The 24,676-nt window shown below is 40.6% G+C and overlaps 1 protein-coding gene and 1 long non-coding RNA gene across 2 annotated transcripts in view; one reads left to right on the top strand and one right to left on the bottom strand.

Annotated features, from left to right (window-relative positions):
- The window catches only part of LOC134757006 (uncharacterized), a 42,057-nt gene that overhangs the window by 4,913 nt on the left and 12,468 nt on the right, over positions 1 to 24,676 (bottom strand). The window contains exon 4 of the long non-coding RNA XR_010130582.1: positions 4,890 to 4,949. This is a non-coding gene — a long non-coding RNA (uncharacterized lncRNA). The remainder of the gene's footprint in view (positions 1 to 4,889; positions 4,950 to 24,676) is intronic.
- Positions 1,008 to 24,168, top strand: DLEU7 (deleted in lymphocytic leukemia 7). Its single transcript, XM_004054527.5, has 2 exons — positions 1,008 to 1,798; positions 21,472 to 24,168. Exons 1-2 carry the CDS (start codon positions 1,340 to 1,342, stop codon positions 21,676 to 21,678), a joined length of 666 nt encoding a protein of 221 aa, XP_004054575.4. The 5' UTR covers positions 1,008 to 1,339; the 3' UTR covers positions 21,679 to 24,168.

Below are 24,676 nucleotides of genomic sequence, written 5' to 3'. Positions count from 1 at the left end.
AAGAAAGGTTTTCTTTACCTTGGCATTCAGATTCGTTTTCATAGGCGAAGAAAGCACTGGGAAGGAGAAGGAACCTTTGCTGGCAAGTTGGGAGGATTATATGGGGTCATACTATCCCAGAGTTAAGGAAACCTTAAAGGACCCAACATCCCTCTCCACATCTCTTCTGATGATCCTTTTGTGCTCACAGACTAACCAGTGTGGCCTTTTCACTCAAAGGCCTCTCCAGATCTGCACAGCACCAAGGGTGCAGTCTGGCTCCTAAAGGAGTAATGCAATTCCATCCTCAGGTCTGCCAGGGCCCACCTGTCTGTCGTGGGCATGCACCATTGCCCTGGCTTTACTGGGCTGTTGGGTTGTCTAGTGGTTTTCCTTGCAGAAAGCAAGCAGGAACAATGCTGCTCCGGACTGGTTTTCCATACCACTCCTCTCAAATATCTTCTATTTTCTTAAGTGTGATCACACACCCATGGTTTCCAATCTATCAAAGCATAACATTGCTAGTCGCTTTTTTCTAAGTTAAGGAAGTAGCCATGTTGGGTTTAATTAAAAAACAGCAACTATTTGTACAGCTGTCCCTAAGTTCATGGCTCATAAAAGGATTAACTTCAACCTTGCTGCCTAAGTCTTTTGGGAGTGTCACAAAAAAACATTTAGGCTTTTCTGGGCAGTGCCAGGCCTGGGCCTTGAGGCTTGCTGATGCTAGTTCAGCCACCAGGCTCTCGGTGCTCAAGTGGCACCCAGCAAAGCAGAGAAGAGCAGAACTTCCAGATACACAACTCCTCCTTCTTTTGTTTGGGGGATGCAAGGCCTTGAAGGCTGCTTCAACAAGTTTCTGAAAATTCCCCTTGGGTTGGGAAAGGCACAGTCTTCCTTTTGCAAGTTTTTCTAGAGCCCTTCGTACTTTTGCCCTAGAGTGGGTCTTTTGCACCCCCACCTCCCAGACCTCAGTGGTCATTGGCAGGCATCCTTCGAAGGAGGTGGGGGCGGGGTATCCCCGCCGATGGATGCGCCCGCACAAAGCAGCACGTTTTCTCATCAAAGCCCTGGAGAGAGGGAAGAAGCAACGCTCAGCATTTCGCTGATTTTCAAGTGCACACCGAGCAGCGCTTCAGGCAGCTTTGGGTCAGAACACGCCTGATTCGGACTTCAGGCGAAGGCAGAAGCCAGCACGGGTCACCGATTCAGAGCCGGGGGCGGGGCCGACCACACACGCTGTGAGACCCAGAGGCCGAAGAGCCGCGGGTTAGAAAATGTGACCCTGGCGACCCCAACGCCCCCGCCTCCCTCGCTGCTGCTTCACCTGCACGCGGAACGCGCCGAGCCGCCAGCGGAGGCGATGGCCAGCCCTGCGCCCTTAGTGGCCTCCATCAGCCACCAAATGGTGGCTCTGCAGACCTTGCAGCTGCTGCAGCAGGAGTGGGGCTGGGGGGACGGTCCAGTCGCCCCCGGGAACCCGCGGGACCCAGACCACGTGTCCACCGCTCCAGCCGGTCGCTCAGGCCCGCCGCGGGCCCGGCCGGGCCCCGGGCCCGAGGAGCGGGGCGGGGGCGTGGGGACCAGGAGTCGGCGAACCGCGGCGCGGGCGAACTCCCCAGAGGAGGAGGTAGTGCGAGGCGCTGAGGGGGGCGCCGAGTTGCTGCCCTTCCCCCGGGACCGCGGGCCCTGCACCCTGGCCCAGATGGCGATGCGCAGCGCGCTGGCCCGCGTGGTGGACTCGACTTCGGAGCTGGTCAGCGTGGAGCAGACGCTGCTGGGGCCCCTCCAGCAGGAGCGGTCCTTTCCCATTCACCTGAAGGTGAGTCTGGCCTCCGCCATCCCCTCTGGCGTGCAGGGTAACCTCCCATCCTCCAAGGGTGGGGCTGCTGGGATGGCGATGGGTGGATCGCAGGATCCCAAACACTGCAGCCCACTGTGATTCAGCCCCGGTGGGAGAAGGAAGGGGGCGGGGGACACTCTGGGGATTCAGCAGGAGGGGCAGGGAGCCCCAGACCCACCTGAGGCCCGCCTGGCTGGCACAACCGAGATGTGGGGACTGCCTTGCCAAAACCTCCCCCTGGAACTCCTTCCTCTCTCACATAAATCAGCTTCCTGCGCTAGAAAGGCCCTTTCCACACGTGCAGCTTGTAGGAATAGAGGACAGCTCCCCCCACCCACTTTCCAAATTAATAACGCTTCCTCCAGAGCCTTAAATACACTTACTAAGTCCCTTCTGCCTTTTGTATGATGAAATCATCTACATTTATTTAAAGTTCCTTCACATTCATGAATCACTATTATTTTTTGCATAAATCCAATTCCCCACAGAGCTAAGGGGTCTTACAGAGTCAACCTACATTCTCATAAAGTGGGGTGAGAGCCGGGTGGGTCCCGGGTGTTAAAGCGTGAATACTAAATGCTAAACTCTTGCTAAGTCACCCAGCTCATATAGGTAGGGCACATTTCCTCTTAAGGTACCAAACTGTGTTAGCCAATTTAGCCCGGGAAGGGAGCAGCTGTCTCCCAGGCTGAGTGAGACTGCAGAAATCTGGGGGTCTGGGTTTCAGTCCTGGACTTGCCAAATTAACTAACCTACTTGGTTTAAGGTCACGAAATCTCTCTGAGACATTCTGGCTTTCAGATTTTGACCAGGAGCATTGCTGTATTTTATTTCCCTGGGGCATCTAGCAGAAGGAGTTGGGGAGGGGTGATGAGGAGAGCTTAGAATATGTCTCAAGAGTTGCTATTCTGTACAAGCCAAGGTTTGGAAAAAGTTGCTATACATTAAGTTGCACTATACACTGTAAAAGATTTATTTAAAATCAAACATAATAAAGCCTATTATATACCCAAATAGGTATTGTTTCTCTATGTAGGGGTTTCTCAATCTCTGTACTATTCACATTTTGACCTGGCTAATTCTTTGTTGTCGGGGGTTGTCCTGTGTATTACAGGATGTTTAGCAGCATCTCTCTCCTCTCCTGTTAGATGCCAGCAGCATATTCCTCGCCGCAAGTTGATACAGCCAAAAATGTCTCCAGACACTGCCAAAGGTGGCGGGGGCGGTGGGGTGGGAGGCAAGATGAGAGGCACTCCTACACTCACTTTAGAAAGTTAGAAAATGAAGCTGCATTTCACCAAATGCTCTCCAATGTAAGATGTACTTTTTTTTGGTATCACCAAAATTTTTTTTAATCCTGTCATTAAACTATGATACACCATTGATTATAAATTACATGCTAATTTAAGGGATTTTTTTTTTTTTTTTTTGAGACAAAGTCTGCCTGTGTTGCCAAGGCTGCAGTGTGGTAGCCATTCACAGGTGCGATCATAACACTACAGCCTTGAGCCCTGGGCTCAAGTGATCCTCCTGCCTCAGCCTCCTGAGTAGCTGCAACTACAAACATGTACTACCACATCTGGCTGATTTCAGGGATTTTTAAAAAATGTGAATAAAAGTGCATTTTAAAATAGATGAAATATGAAGTGACTTGTGATGTCAGTAGCACATACAGGGCATAGGTAAGGCTGGCAAAAAGAGAGACTGACAATCAGTTTTACCTAAGGTAACCCTGGAAGGCTTCTCAGAGGAGGCAGCCTTTAAAAAAAATACATGTTATTTCCCAGACATTAAAGGGAAAAATATTTCAGAAGAATCCTTTGGTTAAGGCCCAGCAGCACTGAAAGGGCCTGAGGCTCTGGAGGAACTACAGTTAAGTTCAATATGGCAGAAGGCAAAAACTGATGCTGGAGACACAAATGGGGGCCAGTTAGGGAAAGGCCTGTGTGTCATGCTGAGGACCTTGGATTGTCTTGCAAGCAGAGGGTAGGTAAATCACAGAAGCCTGGATAAATCACAGAAGGGTAGGTTTCAGTTTGAAAGTCAGGTCAGAAGACAGCTGTCTAAGGGCTTGACCCAACTCAGTGGCAATGGACTAAACCCCGTGTCCTCTGCTCTGGAAGCAGTCCACTATAAACTATGCCATTTTAGCTTAATGCCACAGTCACTTCTACTTGGAAATCCTTTTAGCCCTTTCTAATTGACTTTTGATTCTAAACATTTTCCATCCTCCTCAAGCCTTCTTCATCCAAACCTCAACCCTCTCACACCTTTTCTGAGAAAATAGAGGCCAGTGGACAGAAATATCTTTCTACCTAAAAAATTGCATTTCTACTCATCTTCATTTTTGTCTCTAAAATTCATGTGCTGCCCCCCATCCCCATGTATATTCATGTTAATTCCACTGGAGCAAATCTTTCACTTGCTCCTGGACCTGTTTCTATCAATTTTCTCTCTCCTTACATTTTCTACTGCCCCCTCTTTGCTGACCCTCTTGGTCCATAACACTCTTTACTTACCCACCCCTTGAGTCCCCATCCTTCCCTTCCTTGTCATGAGCAAACTTTGAAAACATTTAGATGTATTGCTTCCACTTTCTAGAAGTATACAACTACTGGAGTCTGCTGTTCACCCGCAGGGGGATAATGAGTTTTAGGGCCCCTGGGAACAGCCAGGGCTTTTGAGAGAAGCAGAGAGCAGTTTCTCTGCATGACTTGTTCCCTTGGGAGCACCTAGGAATTTTGCTTGGTTTGCTGTTTGCAGAATAGGTAATATCTCCACTTGGTTTGTAGAGTAATGATTACACAGCACTTAGACTTGAGGAGATGGCATTCTGTCTTTCCAGGGGGCTGGTTATGCAGACTTAGCTTCCTTAATACTAGTGTTAATTCAAATGACTTGGAAGGGTGTTTTGTATATTTTTAAATTAGGAACATACAGATTTTATACAATAGAATGATTTCAGAAATCCTTGCAGGAGGATTTCCGGGAATGGAAATAAGTATTTTGTATCACCTACAAGTACGTGGGAACCTCCCCAACATCAGATCTCTTTGGTGGTGTTACTTACCACAGAAGGTAGGAGGAAGACTCACTGCGCCCATGGCGCAGATGACAGGCATTAGAGATCCTGCAGTGGAGAGAGCATAGCACAGCAGTCAAGTCCCATGGAGCATTTCAAACCTACTCTTCCACTTCCTGTCATTGGCCCTTGGGCAAGTTATTTAGCCTTTCTGTCCCTCAGTTTCCTCCCTGTATAGTGAGGACAATGGTATCTAACCTAAAGGGTTACTGAGATAATGCATTTAGTCAGTAGCTTCTCAAAGTTAATCTCCATCTATTTGGGCTATTATGATTATCATTATTATTACTGTTAACAGGTTGATGCCTCATGAATTCTTATTGACTGTTATTTTTGTGAATTCTATTCTTGACATTAATGAATATGATCCATGAACTCTGTGTCTACTTTTCTGGAACTATTGACAAAAACAGACTTAGGATGACCCAAAGAGATTTCCAGGAAGTCTACACTATCTAGAGGTCAGCTTTAGCCTCATGCCTAGTGACAGGCTTAGAGGTGTCACCAGTGAGTGACTCACTGATCAATCCACCAGAAGGTTAAGGCAGTGAAATCTGCAGGCATGGAGGCAGAAAAATTCTCACCACAATGATAACAGACATTTAAAAATAGGATTTTACTCTTTAATTAAAGAAACCAACACAATACTCCTTTTGAACACTTAGAAATGATCATACACATGCAAACACCTATGCAGTGAGTTTCTTCATGGTGGATGAAAAATGCTTAACAGTACCAAATCTTATTAAATTTGCTGCAGAGACTAGATTTAACCAGCTTAACAAACATTTATAACAGGGGGAAACTGAGGCTTGGAGGAATTGAGGACTTTGCTCAAGACCCTGCAGCTAAGAAGTGATGGGTTTTATCTAACTTATTCTCCTACATTACAGTGCTTGCCCTTAGGGGCGTTATGAACATCATGCTGAAATTGTGTATGTGAGAGATCTTAGGGGCCGTAGTTGTACATGTTGTGCACTGTGTACACTGCTTGGACTACAACAGTCACATCGTAGCCTGGCAGCTCTGCTTGCCATAGCAAAATACCAAAGACGGGGTGACTTAAATAACAGACATTTATATTCTCCCTGTTCTGGAGGTTGGAAATCCAAAATCATGGTGCCAACAAATTCCATTTCTAGTAAGAGCTTCCTTCCTGGCTTGCAGACAGCTGCCTTCTCGCTGTGTCCTCACATGGCCCGTCCGCAGTGCATGCAAGCAGAGAGAGAAAGCTTTGCATGTCTTTGGTGTCTCTTCTTATAAGAACACCAGTCCTATCAGATTCAAGCCACCTTGTAACTTCAATTTATCTTAATTACCTCACTAAGACCGTATCTCCAAATACAGTCACATTGGGGGTTGAACATATGAATGAGGGGACCACACAATTTAGTCCATAACACTGGATGATCTCTGTACCTCCTTCCATCATGGCCACCTGATATAGTGACAGAAAGCACTAGGTAAACTCAGGACATCACTATCAAACTAGTAATACCAGCAGGAATGCATTCAACATTTGCCACCCAAAGGGAGCATAGAAGTGTGCAGGACACCAGGAGGAAGCTAGTCTAGGATTTTTTAAACTGCTGAAAATGACTAATTCACATAGGGACCGTTAGCCAAGCCAATTACAAAGTTACTCTGATTGAGTTTTGTCTATCTTCATTTGAGAATTAAAAACATTTATAGTTTCCAAGAGTTCTGTTCTAAAGCAAGTTTCATGGAAATTGTGGTGGAAGCTAACTTTCAGAGGCAGAAGAACGTTTTTGCCCTTGCAGATGAAACCTGCCTGTGAGCTCACCTGTTTCAATGAGCGCATTCTGGTACCAATTATTCCCTCATGTTTGATAGTCCTTGCTGGTTTTCTCATTCTGTGGTGCAAGAGCAGCAGTCATAAAACTGCTGGCTTTGGCTTCGCAGTCATTGCAAACTGCAAGTATGAATATTGACTTGTTCAGAGGAAGACATTGATGATGAGTGCTTTTTTTCCCATCGGTAAAAAAAAATAATAAGCAAATCTTTCACTTGCCCCTGGACCTGTTTCTATCAATTTTCTCTCTCCTTATATTTTCTACTGCCCCCTTTCTGCTGACCCTTTTGGTCCATAAACATGCTCAAAGCTTTCTCTCAGTACCCAGCCCCATGAGTTCGCATCCTTCCCTTCCTTGTCATTAGCAAACTGAAAACATTTGAATGTGTCGCTGCCACTTTCCAGAAGTATCTATATTTGTTAACATCAAGAACAGAATTCACAAAAATAACAGTCAGTACGAATTCATGAGGCATCAGCCTTTTAACTGTAATAATAATAATCAAATCTTTTTCCTATTGGCGAAAAAAGCATTCATCATCAATGTCTTCCTCTGAACAAGTGAAGCCAGCTTCTGCAAATTTGAGATTTGTGTCTTCAAAGATTACTAACATACTATTGAAGACATAAATGCTCACGGTTATATAATCAGTAGCCATAGCCAAGGTGGTGCTCATTATCTGTGACAAAATCATGCTTTTATATTAGAAAAAAGGTGCATTGATGAGTCACAGAATTTCTGTTATTCTCTCCCCCTAAGCCACAGATACGGTGACTGCTCTAGAAGTAGCTTATGTATAGCTTTGCAATTTCTTATAATATGAATGATATGAAAATCAGGACATAAAAGCTTTCTGAAATGAACATTTAGGGAAAGATACTTCAGGAAAGGCCTAAAACAAAACTACTTATGTTTGACATCTTGGTGAAAATGTTACAGTGTTTTATTTTACAATTTTTGGGTTTGCCTGGTGAGCATCCCTGAATCAAGTGCTTATACCCATCACAAAAGTGCTTTTCACTAGATTTTCAGCTGGAAATGGTGTGGTACCCAAAGCAAATGCATCAGGAGCCTTAGTTATTTGTGCGCATTTCCAGTAGGTACACCACAAGTAAAAATGTTTAATTTCCTGTGGATGATAGACTTTTTAATGGTGACTGGCTAATACTTTGGTTCTTCATTGGGTGTTTTATTAATACACAGTTACACATCTATTGAGACTGACCTTGGGTTCAGGTGATGGATGACTGCTCTGGGCCCTGTGATTTGTAGTTCAAAGCCAGATGTTGATGAACCAAATGAAGTTGGGGCAAATCGTAATTCATGATAGTATGTTTTCCACAACATCCCATTAAAACAGAAAACATCACTCCCCTTTTATGTAGACATCCAGTGTAGAGGGTGCTAATGGGTCTGGAGAAGGGATTTGTGTTCTTTTGTTGGGCCCAGCACTGGACTGCTTTAATGGAGAGCAACTTGCTGGCCAGGCAGAAGTTTATTAAGGACAGGCCTCAACACAGACTTCTTCCTTCCTTGCCTCCTTCCTTTCTCTCTTTCTTTTTTTCTTTCCTTTTTTTTTTTCTTTTGAAATGGAGTCTTGCTCTGTCGCCCAGGCTGGAGTGCAGTGGCACGATCTCGGCTCACTGCAAGCTCTGCCTCCCGGGTTCACACCATTCTCCTGCCTCAGCCTCCCGAGTAGTTGGGACTACAGGCGCCCGCCACCACGCCCGGCTAACTTTTTGTATTTTTAGTAGAGACAGGGTTTCACCATATTAGCCAGGATGGTCTCGGTCTCCTGACCTCGTGATCCGCCTGCCTCAGCCTCCCAAAGTGCTGGGATTACAGGGATGAGCCATCGTGCCCGGCCTCTTTCTTTCTTTCTTTCTCTCTCTCTTTCTTCTTCTCCTCCTCTCTCTTTCCTTCTCTTTCTTCTCTTCTGTTCTCTTTCTCACTGCCCTCCCACCCCCATCTCTCCATCTCTTTCCTTCGTGCTCTCTGTAGAGGACATGAAGGCTTCAGGGAGAGCTAGAGGGGGAAATGTGAGAAGAAACAAGCTTGTGGAGGCCAGTGTAAGAGAATAAAGCTCAAGGTATCTCAAGATGTGACTGTTTTGAAAAGAGCCAACTTGTTGTAGAGCCGGTGGTTAAGTGAGTATGAGCTGATTTACAATTTACGTAGATTTAGGAGTGATTTTGAAGGTGACATGGTAGGAGAAAAAAGCACAATCCTTGTGGATTGTTTAAATGTTATCTGCATTTTAGAGTCTATTAAGTCATATTGGGTTTTTGACTTTATTATCCACTGGTGTTGGCTTCAGAAAACAGGCTTTCATATGGACTCACACTGCTAGATTCTTCTTGTCTTCAAGACTCCAGTTATGATGAGAGTGTTTATTTTCAGTACCAAGCTTTAAAAACAGGCTTAACTTGTCTTCTGTTTTAAGATTTTGCAGGTGCATTTTCAGTTGTTCAAGAATTCCAGATGTGTGCATTCCTAATAAATGCACAATGCAGAATGCAGAAAAGTACACAGTGTGGCGGTTTTTCCGAGAGACATCCCTCACAGTGGGTAGGAGAGAACAGAGCTGAGGAAAGGAAACCTCCAGCTGGGCGGTCTCTGATTAGCTCAGGGTTGGTTTTACATGGGGTGTAGAAGGTTCGATGCCTTGAATATCTTTCAAATAGCCAAGCCCTTTCAATTACGCTGCAGGGAGGAGGGATGGGCCAACAGGCCAGTCTTCCATTTGGATGTGATCCTTGCCAATTTTTGAGCTTCGTACCACTCATAACACTCAGTCAACCTTAAGAAAAATAGTGTGAAGATGGCCAAAAAAGAAATATGAAACGATTCACTTGTAGGCATTTTGTTCCATCCCCAAAACTGGTTTAGTGCTTCTCCCACTTGCTTCCAAGAAGCCCCTGTCACCCCACCGGAGCAGCTACAGCTCTATAATTCCTGCCAGTCTTGTCTCCCACACTACATGGCTGAGCTTGGCTCTGTGAGCCATTACTGCACCTGGCATCATTTGGGATCTGGGGCGAGTCTGATGAGTGAGTTCTGAAAAGAGGAGTTAATTTTTTTATTATACTTTAAGTTCTGTGCAGAACATGCAGGTTTGTTACATAGGTATACACGTGCCATGGTGGTTTGCTGCATCCATCAACCCATCATCTACATTAGGTATTTCTCCTAATGCTATCCCTCCCCTAGCCCCCCACCCCCCTACAGGCCCCGGTATGTGATATTCCCCTCCCTGTGTACATGTGGTCTCATTGTTCAACTCCCACTTATGAGTGAGAACATGCAGTGTTTGGTTTTCTGTTCCTGTGTTAGTTTGCTAACAATGATGGCTTCATGGCTTCATCCATGTCCCTGCAAAGGACATGAACTCATCCTTTTTTATGGCTGCATAGTATTCCATGGTGTATATGTGCCACATTTTCTTTATCCAGTCTATCATTGATGGGCATTTGGGTTGGTTCCAAGTCTTTGCTATTGTGAATAGTGCTGCAATAAACATACGTGTGCATGTGTGTTTATAGTAGAATGACCTATAATCCTTTGGGTGTATACCCAGTAATGGGATTGCTGGGTCTAATGGTATTTCTGGTTCTAGATCCTTGAGGAATCACCACACTGTCTTCAACAATGGTTGAACTAATTTACACTCCCACCAACAGTGTAAAAGCATTCCTATTTCTCCACATACTCTCCCGCATATGTTGTTTCCTGACTTTTTAATGATCTCCGTTCTAACTGGCATGAGATGGTATTTCATTATGGTTTTGATTTGCATTTCTCTAATGACCAGTGATGATGAGTTTTTTTTTGCATATGTTTGTTGGCCACACAAATGTCTTCTTTTGAGAAGTGTCTGTTCATATCCTTTTCCCACTTTTTGATGGGGTTGTTTTTTTCTTGTAAATTTGTTTAAGTTCCTTGTAGATTCTGGATATTAGCCCTTTGTTGGATGGATAGATTGCAAAAATTTTCTCCCATTTGTAGGTTACCTGTTCACTCTGATGATAGTTTCTTTTGCTGTGCAGAAGCTCTTTAGTTTAATTAGATCCTATTTATCAATTTTGGCTTTTGTTGCCATTGTTTTTGGTGTTTTAGTCATGAAGTCTTTGCCCATGCCTATGTCCTGAATGGTATTGTCTAGGTTTTCTTCTAGGGTTTTTATGGTTTTAGGTCTTACATTTAAGTCTTTAATCCATCTTGAGGTAATTTTTGTATAAGCTGTAAGGAAGGGGTCCAGTTTCAGTTTTTGGCATATGGCTAGTCAGTTTTCCCAACACTATTTTTTAAATAGGGAATCCTTTCCCCATTGTTTGTTTTTGTCAGGTTTGTCAAAGATCAGATGGTTGTAGATGTGTGGCATTATTTCTGAGGCCTCTGTTCTGTTCCATTTGTCTATATATCTGTTTTGGTACCAGTACCATGCTGTTTTGATTACTGTAGCCTTGTAGTATAGTTTGAAGTCAGGTAGCGTGATGCCTCCAGCTTTGTTCTTTTTGCTTAGGATTGTCTTGGCTATGCAGGCTCTTTTTTGGTTCCATATGAAATTTAAAGTAGATTTTTCTAATTCTGTGAAGAAAGTCAATGGTAGCTTGATGGGAATAGCATTGAATCTATAAATTACCTTGGGCAGTATGACCATTTTCACAATATTCATTCTTCCTATCCATGAGCATGGAATGTTTTTCCATTTCTTTATGTCCTCTCTTGTTTCCTTGAGCAGTGGTTTGTAGTTCTCATTGAAGAGGTCCTTCACATCCCTTGTAATTTGTATTCCTTGGTATTTTATTCTCTTTGTTGCAATTGTGAATGGGAGTTCACTCATGATTTGGCTCTCTGTCTGTTATTGGTGTACAAGAATGCTTGTGATTTTTGCACATTGATTTTGTATCCTGAGACTTTGCTGAAGTTGCTTATCAGCTTAAGGAGATTTTGGGCTGAGATGATGGGGTTTTCTAAATATACAATCATGTCATCTGCAAACAGAGGCAATTTGACTTCCTCTCTTCCTGTTTGAATACGCTTTATTTCTTTCTCTTGCGTGATTGCCCTGGCCAGAACTTCCAATACTATGTTGAATAGGAGTGGCGAGAGAGGGTGTCCTTGTCTTGTGCTGGTTTTCAAAGGGAATGCTTCCAGCTTTTGCCCATTCAGTATGATATTGGCTGTGGGTTTGTCATAAATAGCTCTTATAATTTTGAGATATGTTTTATCAATACCTAGTTTCTTAAGAGTTTTTAGCATGAAGGGCTGTTGAATTTTATCGAAGGACTTTTGTGCATCTATTGAGATAATCACGTGGTTTTTGCCATTGGTTCTGTTTGTGTATGCATTACATTTATTGATTTGCATATGTTGAACATTCCTTAGCAAATGCAAAAGAACGGAAATCATACAAACAGTCTGTCAGACCACAGTGCAATCAAATTAGAACTCAGGATTAAGAAACTCACTCAGAACCGCACAACTACATGGAAACTGAACAACCAGCTCCTGAATGACTGCTGGGTAAATAACGAAATTAAGGCAGAAATAAATAAGTTCTTTGAAACCAATGAGAACAAAGATACAATGTACCAGAATCTCTGGGACACAGCTAAAGTAGTGTTTAGAGGGAAATTTATAGCACTAAATGCCCACAGGAGAAAGTGGGAAAGATCTAATATCAACACCCTAATATCACAATTAAAAGAACTAGAGAAGCAAGAGCAAACAACTTCAAAAGCTAGCAGAAGACAGTAAATAACTACAATTAGAGCAGAACTGAAGGAGATAGAGACATGAAAAACCTTTCAAAAAATCAATGAATCCAGGAGCTGGTTTTTTGAAAAGATTAACAAAATAGACTGCTAGCCAGATTAATAAAGGAGAAAAGAGAGAAGAATCAAATAGACACAATAAAAATGATAAAGGGGATATCACCACTGATCCCAAAGAAATACAAACTACCATCAGAGAATACTATAAACACCTCTGTGCAAATAAGCTAGAAATTCTAGAAGAAAATTGATAAATTCCTAGACACATATACCCTCCCAAGACCAAACCATGAAGAAGTCGAATCCTTGAATAGATCAATATTAAGTTCTGAAATTGAGGCAGTAATTAATAGCCTACCAACTAAAAAAACCCCAGGACCAGACGGATTCACAGTTGAATTCCACCAGAGGTACAAAGAGGAGCTGGTACCATTCCTTCTGTAACTATTCCAAATCGTAGAAAAAGAGAGACTCCTCCTAACTCATTTTATGAGGCCAGCATCATCCTGATACCAAAACCTGGCAGAGACACAAGAAAAAAAGAAAATTTCAGGCCAATATCCCTGATGAATATCAATGTGAAAATCCTCAGTAAAATACTGGCAAACTGAATCCAGTAGCACATCAAAAAGTTTACCCACCATGATCAATTCTGCTTCAACCCTGGCAGAAGTTAATTTTAACTCTGTCACTAACTTGCTGTGTTACTTAGCTACAGCACGTACTCTCCCCAAGCCACATTTCTTTTCATCTATCATGGATTGTGGTGAGCACTGAGTGAGACAAAGTATAGAATGAGTCAAGCTTGCAGTCTGGTGCTGAGTAGGTGCTTAGGCGTGTGGGCCAGACCAGTGTTCTTCAAAAGCTGGTTTGCATGTTATCCAATGATTGGAAATGTTCAGGGACTTTACTCTGACATTCAAGGCCTTCCACACAATCATGTCCTCATATTCAACACAAAATTCTATTCTTTTCAGACTAATGTTCTCCTTCTCCCTGACCCAGCCCCTTCTTGACTCCACACTTTGGCTTCTGTTATTTATTTTGGTTACAGGGGCCTATAAGCCAAATAATGCTTTCCTCCATACCACCTATCTATCTTGTAGTATCTAATGTAGTCCTTCCCACCTACCACTTCTCTGATACTTCATGCAAGCCTCCATTCCCCTCTTCTGCAAAAAGCTTACTGATGGCCTCCACTTTTGTTGTTGAACCTTAATCTTATTTTTGTGACATTCCTACTGAAAAATTGCAAATAGATTTCATCTCATCAATTAGATTCTAAGTTTCTACAAGGCAGATTTTTTTCTTTTCTTTCTCTTTTCTTTTCTTTTCCCTTCCCCTTTCTTTTTCCCTCTCCCCTCCCCTCCCCTCCCCTCTCCTCCTCCTTACTGATCTCCCAACATCTAACAGAGTCCACTATAAGTTTAGTTATTAATGTAAAGGACCACTTAAAAAATACAAAGAGCTTCCATATCCATGAGCTAATTTGACTTTTGAAACCCCTCATTGTGGTAGCTATTATTGTTTCCATTTTACAGATGAGAAAACTGAGTGTTCCATAGGCATAATAGCCATAATAGCTTGGCCAAAGGGGTAGAACCAGCATTCAGATGGCAAGTCCAGTGCTCTTGAAGGAATGAACTGTGTCTCCATCCCCTGGGTCTTTGTAATGACTTGGAGAGCTTCCCATTCTAAGTAACATCTGCAAAGTCCCTGTGCCATGTGGGGTAACATACAGGTACTGAAAGGCTATTATTCTGCCTACCTCAGGGCAGATATGTGCTAAAAATTAATAAGCCATATTGTAAAAACTAGAGCTATTTCTTTGATTGGATTGCCTCCTAAGCACATGAATTTCTCTAGTGTGTCCAAATGAATTTTGAACAATAAAAACCCAGCACTCTATAGGAAGGAATCACATGACAGAACGAGCTTTGCGTGAACCCTGTGCTGTGCTTAAATTATGAGTGTATACATGTCTATTCTTCCATAGAATTGGGGTTTTGTGTTTTTACCATAGCCCTCATCATACTGCAATGGACATTTGCTATATGATCTATGTGTCTCATTTCCCTCTAGTAGGTTATAAGCTCTTTATAGATCAAGTACCATATCTTATTGCCTTTTATCCAGTCATGTGGTGGAGGCTTGATACACATTTGAAATAAATTTAACTAATTCATTTAGCTGAGTTAAACAGGCCAAGGCCATTACCCCAATAGATCAGTTGAGTCACATGAGAGTATCTCAACTGGCTTAAAAATGTAAATGCTGGCCATCAATTTGGACTGCTGTAGTAATCAATACATTTCATATCCAGAGTCTGAAATTACACAAGGCTTTAGAAGTTTCAAAACCTGCTTTTAGATTGCTCAACCATGTAGTTCTAATTCTGGCAAAGTACTCAAAGCATCGTGTAGGATATTACATCATTTCTGGGAGCATCTGGGATTTGCTAAATAAAAGCGGCTGGGAGGATAGGCTTTGTTGTTGAATGGAAAGCATCCTAAGTGAAATCATCACCAATATTGATCATGTGAGTTTCTACTGAAAGCCCATGAGCCATTTAATATACTATTGCCTTAATGCTGTGACTTGTGACCCCTACCTTCCATTGCAGACTCAGCAGAAGTTTGGTCGAAGGCAATGATTATTGGATCCAGAGTTGGCCTTCAGACCTTCTGGAATGGTAGAGAAGCACACACCTGTTTTATTTTTCCCTACCCTGGCTTAAGAGTCCCATGGAAAGCCTATTCCTATTAATTTGTTTTCTTTGCTAATATATTTGAGAAAAGATAAAAAGGAAATACTGTACTAGAATAGTAAAATAAAGTGAGTTTGCAAAGCTTGCCAGAGATCTGAAGTTTGCCCAGGGCCTCAGGGACCAGTACAGCCCAGCAGTTGGATTTTATTGTACATGTAATTTCCTCAAGCAACACCTTCTTTGATTCTTTACAGTAAAACGTGAAATTGACTTCAGGTTTTCGGCCCACAACTATATTTTTAAAGGCATTTTAGTCTTCTTTGGGTGATGAATTCCTTTGCACACTGGCTAATAGGCACATGTCAGCACATGTTTTAGTGGTTCCTTCTATTTTGAATTTCCCCTTGCATGTTTTCTTTGATCCTTATACTTTGTACTTAGTGTTGGATTACTTCTATAAAGCAATCGGACAATTTTCCTTGATGTGGATCTTGAGGAAATAGTCCAGAGTGATTTTTCTCTCCTACTTTCCCATTCCCTAGCAGTATGCTTCAGCACACAGGCCACCCCATAAGCTATGGGACAGGTCATCTACAGCAGGGATGTCCAATTTTTTGGCTTCCCTGGGCCACATTAGAAGAATTGTCTTGGGCCACACATAAAATACACTAACACTACTGATAGCTGATGAGCTAAATTTTTTTTAAAAATCACAAAAAAAAATCTTGCAGTGTTTTAAGAAAATTTACAAATTTGTGTTGGGCTGCATTCAATGCCATCTTGAGCCACAGGTTGGACAGGCTTGATCTAAACAGCTCTTTCACACCTTCTGGGCAGAAATGAGCAACACACAAAGGTAGGGAAGCAAGAATGCTTTAAAGAGACAAGAACAAAAAGTATGGTAGCTTGCGAATCCTTGAGCATGGTATGGTTCTGTCCTGGCGCCTAGCTCGCAGGTGGTCCTGCTGCCACTGTTTGCTAAGTTGAAATGAACATTGGTTTTGCTTCTGGGGGATGTTTTCTAATAAGCACTTTGTCAGAAACCAAGGTCCTTCTTGGTCAAAAAAACAGGGGTTTTCATAGGGAGAAGAATAGTTTCCCCTTATAGACAGAATTAGGAAGGAAATTCTGGTCCCTCATCAAACTTTGGTTCAACTTTTAGTTCTTCCTTCCATTTTTTTTGAGTGACAGTATCTGTTTCTCTTTTCCTACATTATTGAGTTGAATTTTTAGCTCATGGATTTTCAGGGATTATTCTTTATTTACATAATCATTTAAGTCAAAGTGTTTCTCACTGTGGCTACATCCCACAAATTTGTGATATAGTTCAGTATAAAGTATTTGAAATTTTCAATTATTTTTTCACTGATCCATGAATTATTTAGAAGTGGGTTTTCTAAGTCACACATGTTTTGGGAAGGGTATCTATGTTATTGATTTCTCATTTATTTGCATTGTGATTTGCATGATAGAGTCTTTCTGATATTTGTTGAGATTTGCTTTGTGACATTATAATATAGTCAGCTTTATAAATAGTCCACATATTTTTGACAATAATGTATATTTTCTTATTTCCATTGGCTCAAGCTTGTGATTAGTGTTTTTCAGTCTTTCTCTGTTTTGTTGTTTGATCTATCTAGTTTCAGAGGAAGCTAGGTTAAAATCAGCTTGTATGTGTGTAGACTGAATGTATGTTATGATTATCATATTAGGGACATACAGGTACAAAATTGTGACGTCTGCTTGGGGAATCATTCATTTTATTAGTCATAGTTTATTTCATCCCAAATAATGATTTTTTTTGGTTTTATTTTGGCTTCTCTTTGCTTGGCATATATTTAAATATCCATTCACTTTCAATCTTTATGTGGTTTTAGATTTAAATGTGTTTCTTGTAAACAGCATAAAAAACCAATATAGTAATCACTATCTTCCAAAAGGTGAGTTTATTGCTTTGCACTTGTTGTGCTTTCTGATATGTGTAGGCTTACTACTATCTTTTTTAGTGCTTTCTGTTTACCTTGCCTTATGTTTGTATCTTTATTTCTCAAGTTTACTTTCTATATACATAAGGTCAATAATCTGTTTTTTTCTTTTTCTTTGAGACAGGGTCTCGCTCTGTTGCCCAGGCTGGAGAGCAATGGCATGATCATTGCTCACTGCAGCCTTGACCTCCTGGGCTCAATGTGATCCTCCCACCTCAGCCTCCTGAGTAGCTGGGACCACAGGTGCATGCCCTCTTGCCCAGATAATTTTTGCATTTTTTTTTTTTTTTAGAGACAGGGTTTTGCCATGTAGCCCAGGCTGGTCTCGAACTCCTGGAGTCAAGCAATCTGCTTGCCTTAGCCTCCCAAAGTGTTGGGATTACAGGCATGAGCCACTGTGCCCAGACAATAAAATTTTAATTCATCTTTTCCCTCTGCTGATTTTGAAGTTTTATGTATTATTTCTCTACTTTTAATAATAACTCTTACATTTTTCACACATGTACCTAACAAGTCTGAAATTTATGAGCTTGCCACCTTTCTCTTGAATAATACAGTGCTTAGAGTGCCACTCCATTCGACATGTCACTGCTGTTCAGCATTTGAGAAACATCTTGCTCAGATGGTTCTAAAATGAACCGTCATTCATTTACCACATTTAGATGTCCTAAACTCCACGTTAGTTTTTATAATTTTTGTTTTGAACAATGAATTCTTTAGATTTATAGCATGTGTTTGAGTTTCTTTGTTCACTGTTGCATCCTGAATCTCAACCATTTTCAGTTGAATTTCCTCTCAGAATTATGTCTTCAGAAATATCTAACTGTGAGAGTCTATTAGTGGTAATTCTGCCCTTTTAAATGAGAGCATATTTATTTTTCCCTGAGTTTTAAATGATAGTTTGGTAGGAATAAAAAAAAAATTCTAGGTTGACAGTTATTTGAAGCTATTATTCCATTGTCTTCTCTATTGTTGTTGTGAGAAATCAGCTGCTGTCTTGTCATTCGTTGGAGTCCATCTGTATTTTTCTTTCTGATTGCCTTTAAGAGTAATTTTGCCTCGATGAGTTTAGATTTGGATTTCACTTAACTTGTTCTCCCTATGACATATTTTACTTCCTTAATATAAAGATTTCTGTTTTGGATCTACTCTGTATAATTCTAATCCATTGTTCTCTTTGAATATTGCCTCTTTCTCATTCTCTCTGTTGTTTTCCTAGAAGTGTTTGTTGGACTTTCTCATTCTGTCATCCATGTTGTTCAACTTCTCATTCATATTTCCCACATCTTCAACTTGTAATCTTGCATTCTAAGGTATTTTTTTCATATTTATTATCTAGTTTTCTTATCCTCACTTTATATATATTTAATCAGGTGTTTAAGCTGTCAATTAAGTTTTAAATTTCTACTATAATTATCATTTTTTAGAAGTGGATTGGCTTCTTTTGCAAGGCTGTTTTTTCTTAAAACACTTTTCTGATTTCTTCTTCTATATCTTTAATCACTTAAGGCACAGGTCCCTAACCCCTGGGCCATGAACAGGAACTGGTCTGTGGCCTGTTAGGAACCACACACACAGTAGGAGATAAGCAGTAGGTTAGCAAGCATTATCACCTGAGCTCCTCCTCCTGTTGTATCAGCAGCAGCATTAGATTCTCATAGGAGCACAAACCCTATTGTGAATTGAGCATGAGAAGGATCTAGGTTGTGTGCTCCTTCTCACAGGTGGGAATTGAACAATGAGAACACCTGGACACCGGGTGGGGCACATCACACATCGGGGCCTGTTGTGGGGTCGGGGGAGGGGGGATAGCATTAGGAGATATACCTAATGTAAATGACGAGTTAATGGGTGCAGCACACCAACATGGCACATGTATACGTATGTAACAAACCTGCACATTGTGCACATGTACCCTAGAACTTAAAGTATAATAAAAAACAATAATCTTAGTTCAATTTGTTGTTAAGAAAAGCACTAGGTGTTCCTGTTAATATCTGCAAGAATGATTGCACTTAAATATCATTGTAAAACTAGGGCTAAGAGAATGAAGATTTAACAGAGAAATTCCAGCCACTCATCATCAGATAATAGGTGGCTAATACGACAAGTAAAATATTAGAAATTTTTAGAGTAAATAAGAAGGCCTTATCGAAGCTACCAAATTCACACCACACAACTGGATATTTGGCAGTACTTTAGCAGCAAATTTTCTTTCTTCTAATTCTCGGTTTTATTAATTAAATTACAGAATATTTTCTGAAACTATACCTGACAGTATCCAGTATGATCAGGAAGTAATTATTGAGATGATTTTTTTCAAGAATAATATTTATTCATCCAATCATTCATTCAATCACTGAACACTTGTGGGCCATCTACTATATGCCAGCCAGAATAAGGTGACACATGAGTATTAAGGTGACACATAAGTATTAGAAATTAGTTTCTTTTCAAAGTACAAATGTACTGCATTTTCTCCTTTGTTCACCTTCAATTTATTATGAAATAGTCAGCATGTTGTGATCTGCCTTTCAGGAAAAAGATTGTGATTTTTTAAGGTGCATACTGGGTTTATTTTATAATTGGTAACAAGAAAATTTTGCCAATCATAAAATAATTTTTATTTGATAAAGCATGCAGAAATACTTAAGGATGACTAATTATTTGACTAAAATAAATAAATTATCATCTCATCTCTTAAAGAAAAAGAGAGAATCTAATGCCTGATGATCAGAGGTGAACAGTTTCACAGTTTCATCTCGACACCATTTGCCACCACCAGCCATGGAAAAAAATTGTCTTCCGCAAAACCGGTCCCTGATGCCAAAATGTTGGAGACTGCTGATTTAAAACATATTTTATAGTCTCTATTTTAAATTCTTAGAGTTTAATCTTGTCCCATATTGCATCTGCTATATCATGGTAGATTGTATTTTAAATTTCATATTTTGACTCCATCTTCAACATAGGCATTATGCAAATACTATTGTAGGGCAATGGTTGCAGACACGTTTCCCTGGAATAGGTTTTTGTTTGTTTTTGCTATGTGTTCATGGCTATTTCAGCCCAGTTCAAAATTTTAAGTTAATTTCTTAGCATGAGTGTTCCCAGGATGTTCATCTAGTACAGAGGGCAATTCCAAAGTCAAATGACTGTGTGATGCAGGTCCTCTATTACACATTCTCAGGGACAACTTTACTCTCCATCCCAAACCCAGCCCAAGAGAGACTAACTTTCATTTCTTCATAGTATTGGTAGGCAGCTAAAATAATCTTTTAAAAATTTTTGGCTTCTGAGAGATTTATCTTATTTTCTTGCAAGCTCAGAAAGGATGTTTGCCCTATTTTTATTTAGAATTTTAGGAATTCAGTAGCAAAGAGAATTCCTTAGGAAAACTAAGTTATAGTTTTGTTGCCAGACCCAGAAGTCCAGGGGATGTCATTTCCCTATACTGAAAAGAGATCTTATATTCAACATTATCTTTGATGTGGAATCATCCAAATGTACCATTTATTTGCAATGGATTTTAGAAAATAAACCATTTAGGGATTAAAAATATAGAGTTACCTCCTTCTTTTAAACTACCTGGGAACTGTTCTTTCTAAATTGGCATTTGGGGATTTCTTGAGACCATGTCCATTAAATAACAAATTCTGTATTGGAATACTGAACTACTGAACACAGTGAGTATGGGATAATAGAAACACAGGCTATTTGTGTATTTGTCACAGTTCTTTTAGGAACAAGTAACAGAAACTCAAATCCAACTGGGTTAAGTAAAAAAGTGATATTTATTGACCCAGATGGCCAAAAAATCTTGGGGTTTATTGTTCAAGTATAGCTAGAGCCACATACTCAGAAAGTATTAGATTAGAATCTGGCTCTTTTAATCTCTTGGTTCTCCTTTCTTCTGTGTTGGCTGCATTCTCATTTGGATGCTATCCTTATGGTGGCAAGATATTTTCCAATAGCCTCAGTTAAAGAGGATAGCAGATCCTCTTTAGGTCTTGTCTAGCAGATATTCTGGGCCTGTGGCCTATTGGCCTTGGCTTAGATCATCTGTCCATTCTGATCAGTCCACGCTGTGATTGGCCTGGTCCCTGGAGTTGTGATCAGCTTTGGTCCAACTGCATAGGCTAAGAATGGGGTGTAGTTTTCCAAGAAAAAAAAAAAACCAGAGTGCTGTCACCAGAAGAGAAAAGAATGGAAGCTGGGTAAGCAAAGTACAACAAATGTCCCCCATAACCTATCTAATTTCTTGTTTGTGTTTGTTGTTCATTTCAGGATAGTGTTGAGTTTAGAAACATCTGCAGTCATTTGGCTCTACAGATTGAAGGACAGCAGTTTGACAGAGACTTGAATGCTGCCCACCAGTGTTTGAAGACAATAGTCAAGAAGCTGATTCAGTCACTTGCTAATTTTCCTTCAGATGCCCACATGGTAGCCTGTGCTTCCTTGAGACAGATCTTACAGAATCTCCCAGACATATGAGTGTTAAAGGCATCGGGAGTAAAACCACAGCCAGCACTGTTAAGAGAACCAGATACCTTACCTTCCTAATTGAGTCAGCAGACAATGGATATTTTTATATCCAAAGGGGAAAGACTTGATGGTACATGGAGCAGTCTGACCAGTGGCATCTGTAGCCTTCAGGATTATAGCATGTTAATGAAATTTTTTTAAAGCAGTAGTTCATATTTTTAAGTATATTGACCTATTCGCTGACTCTGATTGAAATACATTCTACTTTGTGAAGCTAATTTGATTATGTATGTATATATTTATTCATATTATTAGTTTTTATTGAATGATATCTTAATTTGTATTCATATTAATGTAGGTCTAAAGGGTTTAATGTGGTTATTTATATAATTAAAGTTCCATGGTTCTTAAAATTACCTTGAATAAATGAGATATTTGATAATTGCTTTGTTCTATTAATACTTACTGGACACTTCCTTTTATAAGAACGATCTTTGTAGGACTATATGTGTCAGTAATTATGAGTTTCAATCCTGACATTAATAACTTACTGTTGAGCAGAGAAGAGTTGCTTCTAAACCTTGTGCTTTTATATACTAATTTAAAAACTTAAAGTGATAGTGAGCTATGAAGTACCAATCATGTATGATATGTAAATACAAAGCACAGTATTATTAAAGTCTCATGTGGAAAAGTCTAGCTTTTACTGTTTCTAAATATTCTGATTGAAGTAGGAAATTCTTTAAAAAAAGGAAAGGAGTGGATCTACTGGCAGTTTTCCCCAACCGTTTAGAGCCGGGAAGAGAGAAGGTGATTTTTTTTTTCTTTCAACAACAGTCCACACATACTTAGGAAAAACTAAATTTCTTGTTGTTCAATGATGACTGTGTTGAGAGCCAAAGTAAAATGCTATTTTTTCCTTAAAATTTTAATAGAAACAGCAACAGATTTAGAAAAAAAAGATTATAGTGATTATGTGCATCTTGTTTTCTAAAAGAATCATCAACTGGGTCTGCGTGGTGGGAGTACAGTGCTATTTCTAAGGTGTTAATAGTAATCAAAGCCTTTTTAATCTCACCCACTCTAATCCTAGTTGGTTCTAAATGTTTTCTTCCAGAATCTGAGAATGAAAGGTAAACATATTGCTTCTCTTTGGACGTAACTGACCATTTCCAGAGAAGGGAACTAAGTATATGATACTGAATTCTAAAGGAAAGGCAGATGCTCTGTGTGTCTGTGTGCATGTGTGTGTGTGTGTGTGTGCTCATGTGTGTACATGTGCATGAGTGTGTGTAGGGGTGAGGTGGGCCAGAAATAAAGGGCATTTATTTCTTCACTTGATCTTAGCCAAAAGGCTGAGAAGCGGTGGGCATTTATTTCTTGAGAATAATCTTTGCCACTCAGTTTTCCCACACCTAAGAAACATTGTATTCTGGGGGGATGCCTTTCTTTTATGACGAGGTCTTTCTTCCCCCAGGGAAATTAGCTCTGTACTTTTCTTTCAAGACCCATCATTATTTATATGCTGGCTACCCTATTGTAATTAATGATTCCCTCAATGAATATTAAGGTTTTTTTTTTTTTACCTTACCCAACGAAATAGTGAACATTTTTTATTTTCTGTCTGTGCTTGTGCTTTTTCCTCACTTTGTACCATGTTTCCTATATGCTAACAAAAATCCTATTCATCCTTCAAGATCTGACTTACCCACCACCCCCTCCATGAACCCTCATGGGCCATCCTAGCCAGAGGTGAACTCTTCCTCTTCTAAACTCCCATAGAACACATTTTGTGCTACTTTTCTGGTGTTTATCACATGACATCTTAATAGCATAGCTGTTGGTAAATCTGCTGTCAAGATTAGCTTGCTGAAGACAGGGATTATCTAGACATCTTTGTATATTGCATAGCATCTACAGTTCTTAAAGTTCTATGATGCTACCAGAACTTTGGTTGCCCCTACCACCTTTTTACACCCCTCCCCCACCCCATGCTAACTTTGGTGTCTTATGTTCTACGGTCAGTCTGCATAATCAATTGGTGCCACATGCCACCAGTTCCCTTCCCTTTTTTCCCTTTGGTTGAATGCTGCTTGCAAAACTCAATCCCTGGTCAAGTCCAACTCTCTGCCTACTCCACGTCTGTAGAGGAGCTCTGAATATGGCTGGAGAAAAACACCCAGCCATACCAATCTCACTTCAGCTCGTGGCTCCCAGTCTCCAGGGACCCTTGGCATTCTCCATTAGCCCTACTTCATTTCCTAGACCTGCAATGTTCAGTATGGTAGCACTGGCCGCACGTGGCTACTGAGCACTTAAAATGTGGCTCATCTGAATTGAGATGTGCTGAAAATGTAAAATGCACACTGGCTTTTGAAAACTTATTACTAAAAAAGAAGAATCTAAAATATCTTGATACTGTTTATACTGATTACGTGTTGAAATGATAATATTTTGAATATGTTGGGTTAAGTAAAATATACCACTAAAATTAATTGTGCCTATTTCTTTTCATGTTTTCAATATGGGTACTAGAAAAGTTAATATTCCATGGATGGTTTGCATTATATTTCTATGAGATAGCGCTGTTCTGGAAAATCCACTAGATAATTCACTGCTGGCCTTAACAATTCACTCTCTGAAGCCTCTTCCACACCATTTCAAACTTTACCCTTGTTTACTCTTCTCATTCTCAGCCGATGAGCTTGCTTCTGATTGCACAGGGACAATGGAAGCCATCAGAAGAGCATGTTCCTCGTCTCACTAGCAGATCTACCTACCCTGAATCTGTACACAGGTACTCTGAGTTTGCTTCTGTTATAAGGAGGGCTGCCCTGCTCCTGTGCAAGGCTGGTTGGCCACTAAGGCTCTGGACTCTGTCCCTTCTCACTCACATTCATTCTCTTGCTTGCATTATCAATTTTTGCCTCTCATAATATCATTGAGTCAGCATGATATTATGTTATAGTATCTCCAATTCAAAAAAAAATTCCTCTGGCTACTGTTT

Source organism: Gorilla gorilla, chromosome 14, assembly GCF_029281585.2.
Source record: "Gorilla gorilla gorilla isolate KB3781 chromosome 14, NHGRI_mGorGor1-v2.1_pri, whole genome shotgun sequence".
Taxonomy (NCBI): Eukaryota; Metazoa; Chordata; class Mammalia; order Primates; family Hominidae; genus Gorilla; species Gorilla gorilla.
This window is presented reverse-complemented; position numbering and strand designations above follow the sequence as displayed.

What these genes read in the sequence shown, in the direction of transcription:
- DLEU7 (XM_004054527.5), top strand. Translation starts at nt 1,340, where the DNA reads ATGGCCAGCCCTGCGCCCTTAGTGGCCTCCATCAGCCACCAAATGGTG. An exon ending in CCTTTCCCATTCACCTGAAG is followed by an intron (nt 1,799 to 21,471) that starts GTGAGTCTGGCC and finishes TGTTCATTTCAG; the next exon opens with GATAGTGTTGAGTTTAGAAA.